At 45.0% G+C, this 10578-nt stretch overlaps 1 protein-coding gene across 1 annotated transcript in view; it reads left to right on the top strand.

The window, feature by feature from the left end:
* Positions 1 to 6805, top strand: part of LOC127157322 (uncharacterized) — a 7356-nt gene extending 551 nt beyond the window's left edge. Inside the window, exons 2-10 of the mRNA XM_051100550.1 lie at positions 7 to 106; positions 2764 to 2934; positions 3079 to 3360; positions 3568 to 3684; positions 4112 to 4213; positions 4571 to 4627; positions 4807 to 4869; positions 5231 to 5290; positions 5429 to 6805. Coding sequence (XP_050956507.1) covers positions 7 to 106; positions 2764 to 2934; positions 3079 to 3360; positions 3568 to 3684; positions 4112 to 4213; positions 4571 to 4627; positions 4807 to 4869; positions 5231 to 5290; positions 5429 to 5496 — 1020 coding nt within the window. The 3' untranslated portion in view covers positions 5497 to 6805. The remainder of the gene's footprint in view (positions 1 to 6; positions 107 to 2763; positions 2935 to 3078; positions 3361 to 3567; positions 3685 to 4111; positions 4214 to 4570; positions 4628 to 4806; positions 4870 to 5230; positions 5291 to 5428) is intronic.
* Positions 6806 to 10578: the final 3773 nt, after the last annotated feature.

Below are 10578 nucleotides of genomic sequence, written 5' to 3' on the forward strand. Positions count from 1 at the left end.
CCACAGAAGTGGTTGACTGAAGGAGATCCAGTGACTCTGATCTGTGAGGTTTACGGCTCCTCTACAGGCTGGACATTCAGCTGGTTCACTCTAACTGTTTCATCAGGTAAGTGTTACAGTTCTATCTGTTTGTTTTCTTGGTTTCTCCCATTGTCTCCCCCCGTCGATCTGTCTGATTTGGTTTAGTCCTTGTTAGCGTCATCTGGTTCACCTGTCTTTGTAATTAGCACACCCTTTATAAATCTGTCTTTGTCATTAGTTCCTTGTCGGTCTTTGTTGTTGAATTGTGTTTCTACGTGTGTGGATTATCGCTCTGTGTTCCTGCCTGTTCCAGCTTGTGCTACCTGAAGTTTATATTAAATATTGCTTGTTATCTCGTCTCTCGTCTCGTTCCATCCAGCACGCAGCAACCCCGTAACAGAAAGACCGACCTACAACAGTTTAACCGGCGGTATTCCCTTGCGTTTATTTTTCGTCTTGTTTCTCAGTGTTTTCTTTTTTGATTTATTATCATGGATCCCGCCGTTAAGATCATTATCCTGGAGCAGGGGAATCGCTCTCTCGAGGACCACACCAGAGACTTTGTGCACCTCGTGCCACACACACACTACCCGGACAGCTGCTTGTGCACGTTCTATCGTGTGGGACTGAACACCACCATCAAGGCGCAGCTGTCCGGGGAGGGTCCTCGAGAGAGCATCGCCGATTACATCGAGTGGGTGCTGGCGTCCTGTGGATCGTCATGGACTGTCAACATCGTCGAGAAGGACGTCAGCCCCACTCCAGACCCAGAACCCAGCCAACCATCACCCCGACAAGCGGAGTTGGAGCCCGAGCCCACCGCAGATAAAGAGCCAGAGCCAAGAGCGACAGAGCCAGAGCCTGACACGTCTGACCAGGTGCGAGAGCCGGACACTACATCCACGAAGGTGGAGTGCTGCGTGGAGCAAGAGAGGGCTATGGAGAGCCCTGCCCACTGCACCACCGCTGGGGGTGAGCTTGAGCAAGACTCTGGGGATTTAATAGACTTCTTTACTGAATTATCTACCTGTTATGATCATCCTGTCTGCCTGGAATTCCCACCCACCCACCCTCTTCTGTCTACATCCATGTCTGTCTGGCCACCGCTGTCCCCTGACAGCCCCTCTGCTCACCCTCAGCCCACCACCTGTGAAGTGGGCTCGCCGCGGGTCTGCCAGCTTCCATCGGCGTCATGGCTGGAGGATCCCTCAGCTCCGCCTCCAGCCTCAGAGTCCAGAACTCCGCCTCGGCCCTCCGACCCTGCGGCTCCACCGTCGCCCGTCGGCCCACCAGCTCCACCGGGTTCCCTCGTCCCTCCGGCTCCGCCTTGGTCGGTCGTCGTCCCGCCATCGCCTCGGGACTCCACTCCTCCGGCTTTGCCTCGTCGCTCCATCCCACCGGCTCTGTTGGGCTCCTCCCTCCCTCCGGCACAGCCTCCATCCTCTGTCGCTCCGGCTCCGCCGCGGACCTCCGGATCTCCGCCTACGCCTTGGTCGCCAGAGCCTAGGGCTCCGCCTTGGCCCTCCGGATCCTCAGTGTCGCCCTGGATCTTCGGCTCTCCGTCTCCGCCTCGGGCTCCTCCGCCAGCTGCTCCGCCTCTGTCGGTCGGCCCCATGGAGTCGTCAGCCCTTCTTCCACCATGGCTCCTCCCTCCATCGGCTCCACCGTGGGTCATCATGGCTCCGTTCTGGGTCATACTAGGTTCCTCCTGCTCCGGGTCCCTCCTGTTTCCTCCCTGGCTCCTCCCACCTTCGTCGCCCCCTTGGACTCTGTTGACTCTGGTTTTTGTCCCCCTTCCGGGGTTCCGTCCTCCGCCGAAGCCTCCTCCCCCATGGACTCTGGTTTTTCTGTTCTTTTTTTTTCGCCTCCTAATCTGTTTTGTTTTGTTTTGTTTTCTACGGCGCGAGGACACGCCTATTCGGAGGGGGGCGTAATGTTACAGTTCTGTCTGTTTGTTTTCTTGGTTTCTCCCATTGTCTCCCCCCGTCGATCTGTCTGATTTGGTTTAGTCCTTGTTAGCGTCATCTGGGTAAGTTATAATGTGCTTTATGTGGTCTGAATTAGCTCATTTTATTAAAGTCAAAATTATTATTCAAAGCTGCATTAGGGTACTTTGGCATCTCTATCACCTGCTGTGATTAAAAAATAAAATTGCATGTTATGAGATGTGTTTTGCCGCTGATATTCTGTGCGGATGAATCTGATATTTCAAGAAATTCTTATAGTTACTGGTGATCACCATAAAACATCATGTTGATCAGATTGCGGATTCTGGCACAGACTTCCTTGCTTTCCCTTTAGAAATGTCCTTGTTAAATGCTAGCTAGCTGACTATATCAAATTTTACACAACAACACTTTTATTGTAACAACAATCTATGCAACCACTTTACAGAACCCATATGTACAATACTATAGCCAGATCTTTTGTTCTGTGCATGAAACCTGACATAAACACAAAAGAACAAATTAAGTCTGTAATTGTCAGTGAAATCCAACCTGACAGCTCAGAATTAAAGTTAATACTGAAGGCTTGCCAGAATTAATTTTGCTAAGGCAAGAAAACAAATTAGAACACAGATTTTGGATCTGAATGTACAGATGCAAAACAATGTAATGGAGAACCACATGGTCCATGATCTATATCTGGTATACAATCTGAATATGTTGACTAGGGTAACTGATTAGAGTCAGGTAGAAATATTTCCTTGACGTGAAAACTAAACATTTTCACTATTTACAGACAGCAGTGATAATTATAAGCTGCTCTCAGACAGCAGCAGAGGAGCTGGAGGAAACTACACTGTCAGTTCTGCTGCTCTAAAACACACAGGAGTTTATGTGTGCAGAGCAGAGAGAGAGAAAACAGCCTATAACACAACCTACAGTAACAAACAACCACTATGGGTCACTGGTGAGTTCAAATACCAGGAGGAATCAAATTTTCTTGGATCTTTTCAAAGGTTGATGTACTATGAAAACATACTGTAAGTTTCAGAATTCAGACCTTCCTCCCCAGTACACAACATGTTTGATGAAGAACTGATTGTCTTCTCAGGTGTTTCTCCTCCAGTGTCTCTGATCATCAGTCCCAGCAGAACTCAACACTTCACATCTGTCTCTCTCTCTCTGAGCTGTGAGGACCAGAGTAACTCTGATAGATGGACAGTGAGAAGATACACAGACAGTGAACAGCTGGAAGGTTGTTCATCATCAGTGTGGGGATCACAAACAGGATCTAAATGTACAATCAGCTCCACCATCACATCAGACACTGGAGTGTACTGGTGTCACTCTGAATCTGGAGAGAACAGTCATCCTGTTAATATCACTGTACACTGTGAGTCTGTGTTTAAATGTGTTTTTATTTATGTTTTTATTATTGTCACCAAATTGTTGATATAATCTTATTATTTGTAATCAGCACGTTTCCTCTGTTCTGTATCTGGTGTGATTCTGGATAGTCTTGTTCATCATGTGAAGAATATTAAAATGTTCCTGTATCATTTACATCATGTAAATCTAAATATATGTATCTCATCTTCAGCAGCCTCAGGATCTGATGGTTTCAATCTCATGATAATTGGAGTGACTGCAGGACTGACTGTCACATTTTTGATCATTGTCTTCTTGGTCCTGCTGTGGCGCTACAGAAACAACAAAGGTTCATCATCTGCCATATTACAATTCACTGACACATTTGCAGACTTTTGCTCTGTTCCCAAACCTTGTGAGTTTTTTTCAGGTTGGGAGACCAACTTAAACACACTTTAGTTTATTTATTCAGTACTGAAAAGTACTCATAAAATTACAATAAATATTCATGTCATATTTGAAGTCAAGTTCTCCATCCTCTCCATCAATATTTGTACGATGCACAAGTAACTTCATAGATAAAGTGCTCCAAATAAGTAATTTATCACATTTTGCTTCAGTTAGGATACTCCCTACATAGGCAGTGAAGCAGCTCACTGGGTTTTGGAACAGATCTAATGTGTGGTGAAGATTCTCATATCATGAATATTATTGTGTTTTATTTTTGAACCCCTTTTTCTTTAGAATATTTACATATTCATTTTATGTTTGATTAGGAGGAAGATCTCAGTCTCCCTCTAGTGTCAGTCAACAGCAGAACAGCAGTCAGACATCAGAGCAGAACCAGAGTGAAACAGGAAACAACACACTGCTGTCTGGTCAGTCTTTACCTGTTAACCATTAATAAACACCAATAAATCTTTACAAGACTGAGACTGAATACAATTAAAAATAACTTTCAACTAACAGAACAGATCTGTTAACTAAATAACAATAGATAACTAAATAACAATTCACTCTTCTAAAGTTTAACATGATTTGTGATATTTCGATTAGACTTCATTTGTTTTATTTTGTTATCAGTAACAACAAGTAACAGTAACAACTGCATAACAAAATATATCTTATGTAATTTACAATGTTAATAGCACATTAAATAGCTGAGTTATTTTTTAAGTCACTGTCAACATGAAAACAGTATTTTCTAAATTCATAAGATGCATTATTTATTACAGGAACTGCTCATATTTATGACACTGTTGATGCAACAAATAATAAAGACATAAGCACAGGTAACTAATGATGTTACAGAAGGTAATTATGTCATGTTGATCATTTACTAAGGCAGTAGTTCTTTTCTAAATAATTGAATCCATCTTTGTTTTACATTTCACTGTGACATTTGCAGAGCAAACTCATTTAAAACAAATGTCTTATTCCTTTCTCTGTTGTTCAGATGGACCTGCTGAAGTCACCTATGCTGAGATTGAACTCAAATCTACAGAGAAACAGAAGAAAAAAGGAGAAAACAAAGGTAAACTGAAAACAAAAGTCGCACCTTTCACATGTCACGTCAAGTCAAGTAAAAGCCCCTTTGATTTTAATTTCTCTCAGATCAGTAAATAGTAGCAAAAACCACCACAGTATTTTCCCAAACACATGTTTGCAGCTCTTCACTGTGAAATTCTGATCCATTAAGGTCACTGCATGCAAATTACAATACATTTTGAGGTCATTTGGTCAGACATGTAAAATTTTTAAAAATTAAAAAAAATTAAAAGTTTTAAATTTATTTTATTCTCTCTGTGGAAGGGGTAGAGATTGTCTAAATGTATTTCATATCACCGTTGGACACACAGTAAGCACTAGTGACATTAACTGTTGGCATCTTTTAGGGAAAACCAGTGAAAGTTCTGACACTGTTTACTCTAAACTGAATCTGGTGACACATCAAGGTGAGTGTCAAAGTACAACCATCAGTCACAATTCACAAGGAGCCACTGAAAACTGCATCTATAAACATTGTTAAGAATTTAAGAACAAAATGAAATATGTAAAAAATGAAACTTTTAAAGTAATTTCTATATTTTCAGATGCTGGATCTAATGATGTGACGTATGCTCAGGTTAAAAAGACGCCTAGAGGAGAAACGTTAAAATGACATGATAATGCTGATGAGTTTACTGTATGTTGAGAAGGGCTGGAGAATGAGCAGGATCATCAATGCTTTAACATCTTTATGATACTGAACACTTGATGGCAACAGATTTATCAGTACTTACTATTAGTGACGCAAACCTTCATGTGTTTCAATGAGGCATGTTGATCTTTGAAAATCAATGAGCAAGGTAGATGATCTTTTAGTGCTGCACAGTGTTTATTCTTATTGGTTGATGCCTTGTTACACTAAAGGAGACAAAATTTTCAGCTTAAGGCTGAATATTAATTTTAATTCATTTTTCCTGAATGTTGTTAAGTGACCAAGTTTGCTTTTGTGTGTGTGTGTGTATGTGTGTGTATGTCATCTTGATTTAAAATGTATTTGTAACATGGTAATAGACAACCTGGAAATACCAGGCAATTTTAAAATTGTGACTTCCAGGTCTGGAAGAGTTTTCTTTAAAGTAAATGTATATAATGAATATAATTTTTTTCTAGCTATGCTCAACTGTAAAATGTTTAATTGTCTAGAAATAGCTCTTTGTTTGAGCAGTCTTCTGATTTTAAAAATCCTAATTTGGCAATAACAACTCATTAAAAAACAATGGAAAAGCCATTTCAGAATACAATTATACGCTCTAATTTAGTAATTTTACTGTAGTTTGAAATATATTTATATTTTTATCTTCAATGAGAAATAGTAATAAATATTCATAATTATGTATGTTATTTCAGATAGGGTGCAGCATAGGCATGATCAGTTTGATCATCAGAGAAACAATGCTATACACACATTAGTTTTTACCATTGAACAAGATAAAACAGGAAATTTTAACATTTCAAAAAACAAATTTTCTTTATAGAAATGACTTCCATATTTGTATAATGTCTTGAGAGTATTAACCAATCAATAAGAAATTTTCAGTTTTAGCTTGCAGATGAGTTTAGATCTAGATTGTTCTGTATTCTTAAAGGTTACATCAGGTTACAAAGCCTTTTAACTGTTGTGAAAGTTTCAATTTATCTTGTGTTTATGTGTATGAATACCCCTATGTGAGTGTGATCTTTAGATTTTAAAAACTGCTTATTCAGTAACAACAAATAACTTATGGAAACCCATTAATTGGTCAAAAGTATTTGACTTCTGTTGTAGTTTGCTTGTTGTTCTTAGTTAGAAATGAAAATAATTGTTCACAATTATAATTACAAACTGTTGCTTTGCTGTAATATACTTCTTGTTTATACATTTTTTGCAATAAAATAAGATCTAACTGCTACAAAGCTAGTATGTAGCTAGTATGTGGGAGCAACTTGGTCATCATCACTGACTGACTGTTGCTGCTCCCTCTGCTGCTTCACTGGTAACTTCCTGTTTGGTGGCCATTTTAAGGAGGCCTAAACCAAACAGGCTTCGCGAAGTATTGTTTTGCTCATGCGGACTCTACCAAGCGGTTTTCCCTGTTTCCTTTCCCCTGTTTTTGTCATTGCCACGGTTTTGTTTATTGTCATAGTTTTGCTTTTGTTTCATGCCATAGTTCTGTCTAGTTTTGCCATCGTTCTTTGCCTTGTTTATTTGTTACTTTTCGGACTGCTCTCTTTGGTTTTGGACTCTGCCTGTTTACTGGATTTACGCTCTCGCCTTGCCCTGGATATTACTGTTTGTTTGTTTATCGACCCTGCCTGTCTTGACTACGATCTGTTATTAAAAGCTCGCACTTGGATCTTATACGCTTCTGACGAGTCCTCATTACAGAATACTTCGCCTACCAAAGATCCAGCGGCTTCTACACAGATCACACCATGGACCCAGCATCACGCCTCTTCCGCCTTCGCCAAGGTAACAGGCCCATTGAGGATTATGTCACCGATTTCTGTGAGCTATGCTATTTGGTTCCTTTTAATGACGTGGCGCTTAAAGACATTTTCCGCTATGGATTAGATGATCCAATTCAGTCCTGCCTACCAGGAGGTAAAATTCACTGGACACTTGAAAAATACATAGACTTTGCACTCTGTTTAACTGGCTCACATTTCACTGTTGGGATTGCGGATGAGGGACCCCGCAATCCTGCAGTAATACCACAACCTGCTCACATCACACCTGCCAAGCCAAAGCCTGTTCACGTCATGTCTGGAATTATTCAAGTAACGTCAGAGCTCTATCATGCCATGCCTGCCAAGCCAAAGTTTACTCAAGTTATGTCCACCACGCCAAGACCAGTTTACGTCATGCCTGCCAATTCAAAGCCTGTTCAAGTCACATCCACCAAGTCAAGGTCTGCTAACGTCACGTCTGCCAAGATGCAGCCTGTTCACGTCACATCTGCCAAGCCACAGCCTGCACTCGTTAAGTCTACTAAGCCAGAGCCATCTCATGCCAAGTCTATCAAGCCAAAACCTGCTCACGCCATGCCTGCCGCTCCAGGGCCTGCTCACGCCATGCCTGCCGCTCCAGGGCCTGCTCACGCCATGCCTGCCGCTCCAGGGCCTGCACCTGTCATGCCTGCCGCTCCAGGGCCTGCACCTGTCATGCCTGCCGCTCCAGGGCCTGCACCTGTCATGCCCGCCATCCCAGAGCCAGTCCACAAGATGGCCGCCCATCCCTGCTGACGCCATGCCTCCACAAGAGGGCCTGCCATCCCAGGCCGCCAGTCCCACAAGATGGCCGCCATCCCCAAGCCTGCACCTGTCATGGCCGCCATCCCCAAGCCAGTCCACAAGATGGCCGCCATCCCAAAGCCAGTCCCAAGATGGCCGCCATCCCCAAGCCTGTTCACAAGATGGCCGCCATACCCAAGCCTGTTCACAAGATGGCTGCCCCGTCTAAGTCCCCGGCCAAGATGGCTGCCACGCCTGAGCCTCATCAAATCAAAATCATCTCACCCAAATCTCATCTCGCCAAGTCTGCTGCACCCAACACAAATCAAGTGATGCCTGATCCTCCAGTGTCAAGTCAAGTCAGGGCTACACTTTCTGTGCCAAGTCAAGATACAGCTGTTGTTCTCCATGAATCAAGCCAAGATACAGCTGTTCTCCATGAGCCAAGTCAAGATGCAGCTGTTGTTCTCCATGAGTCAAGCCAAGACACAGCTGTTGTTCTCCATGAATCAAGCCAAGATACAGCTGTTGTTCTCCATGAGTCAAGCCAAGATACGGCTGCTGTTCTCCATGAGTCAAGCCAAGATACGGCTGCTGTTCTCCATGAGTCAAGCCAAGTCACAGCTGTGCCCCACGAGTCAAGCCAAGTCACAGCTGTGTCCCACGAGTCAAGCCAAGTCACAGCTGTGCCCCACGAGTCAAGCCAAGTCACAGCTGTGCACAGCTGTCAAGCCAAGTCACAGCTGTGCCCCACGAGTCAAGTCAAGTCACAGCTGTGCCCCACGAGTCAAGCCAAGTTGTTCCTGAGTCAAGCCATGTTGTTCCTGAGTCAAGTCACATGCTGTGTTCCTGAGTCAAGCCATGTTGTTCCTGAGTCAAGCCAAGTTTCCAAGTCAAGTCAAGTTGCAGCTGCGTTTCCCGAGTTAAGTCAAGTTTCTAAGTCCAGTCAGGTCACGGCTGTTGTTCCAGCATCAAGTCAAGTTAAAGCTGTGTTTCCTGTGTCAAGTCAGGTCAGAGCTGCTCTTCCGAAGTCCAGTCAAGTTACATCTATTGCTCCTGTGTCAAGTAAAGCTATAGCTGTAGCCCTCAAGTCAAGCAAAGTCACTACCGATCTTTACAAACCAAGCCAAACCACAGTTGATCTCCCTGAGCCAAGCCAAGCTACAGCAGATCTTCATGAGCCAAGTCAAGTTGCTGCTGTTATTCCCGAGCCAAGTCAAGCTACAGCTGACCTGCATGAGCCAAGTCAAGCCACAGCTGATCTCCCTGAGCCAAGTCAAATCACAGCTGACCTTCACGAGCCAGGTCAAGTCACCACTGTTCTTCACGAGTCAAGTCAAGCCACGGCAGGCCTCCCTGAATCAAGTCAAGCCACGGCAGGCCTCCCTGAGTCAAGTCAAGAAACTACTGACCCAAGCCACGCAGAGCCCACGCTCCCAAGCCACGCAGAGCCCACGCTCCCAAGCCACGCAGAGCCCACGCTCCCAAGCCACGCAGAGCCCACGCTCCCAAGCCACGCAGAACCCACATTCCCAAGCCACAAGTCCACAGCATCCACACCCTCAAGGCCAACAGACATCCCACTATCTACTGTGCTGCCTGTAATGGCCGTTGCCATTTTCAGTGTGTGGGCTGCACACTGTGCTCAGAGGCCAACATCTGTCCACTAGTCTGCTGTGAGGCCTCGTCTGTCCACGCTGCTCAGAGGCCTCGGGCTGCACACTCTGCTCCAGAGGCCTCGTCTGTCCACGAGTCTGCTCCAGAGGCCTCGTCTGTCCACGAGTCTGCTCCAGAGGCCTCCTCTGTCCACGAGTCTGCTCCAGAGGCCTCCTCTGTCCACGAGTCTGCTCCAGAGGCCTCCTCTGTCCACGAGTCAGTTCCAGAGGCCTCGACTGTCCATGAGTTCGCGCCTATACCTCCAGAGGTGTCAGTGCACACTGTAGATCCTCCAAAGGAGGTGGCGTCCGTTTATGAACTCCCTGCCACATTTGCCCAAGAATCTGCGCCTATGCCTCCAGAGGTGTCAGCATATGCTGTAGATCCTCCCATGGGGGCGGCGTCCTCCCATAAACTCTCTACCCATCATATCACGGCCCAGAAGGCCAATCATGAACTCTCTGCCTGTCATGTCACAGCCAAGAAGGCCTATCACGAACTCTCTGCCTGTCATGTCACAGCCCAGAAGGCCTATTGTGAACTCTCTGCCTGTCATGTCACAGCCACAAAGGCCTCCCATGAACTGTCTGCCCGCCAGGTCACGATCACGAAGGCCTCCCATGAACTCTCTGCCCGCCAGGTCACGATCACGAAGGCCTCCCATGAACTCTCTGCCTGTCATGCCACGGCCAAGGAAATCATCCGTGAACACACCACTCTGCTATGGATGTCACTAGTTCCACTTTGGATATCTCTGCTCCTGTCTGCTCTGCCTGCCCTGCTATGGCTCCCTGTTATGCCTGCTCTGCCTGCCTCGCCATGGTTTCCT

Source organism: Labeo rohita, unplaced genomic scaffold (genome assembly GCF_022985175.1).
Source record: "Labeo rohita strain BAU-BD-2019 unplaced genomic scaffold, IGBB_LRoh.1.0 scaffold_1038, whole genome shotgun sequence".
NCBI classification, from domain to species: domain Eukaryota; kingdom Metazoa; phylum Chordata; class Actinopteri; order Cypriniformes; family Cyprinidae; genus Labeo; species Labeo rohita.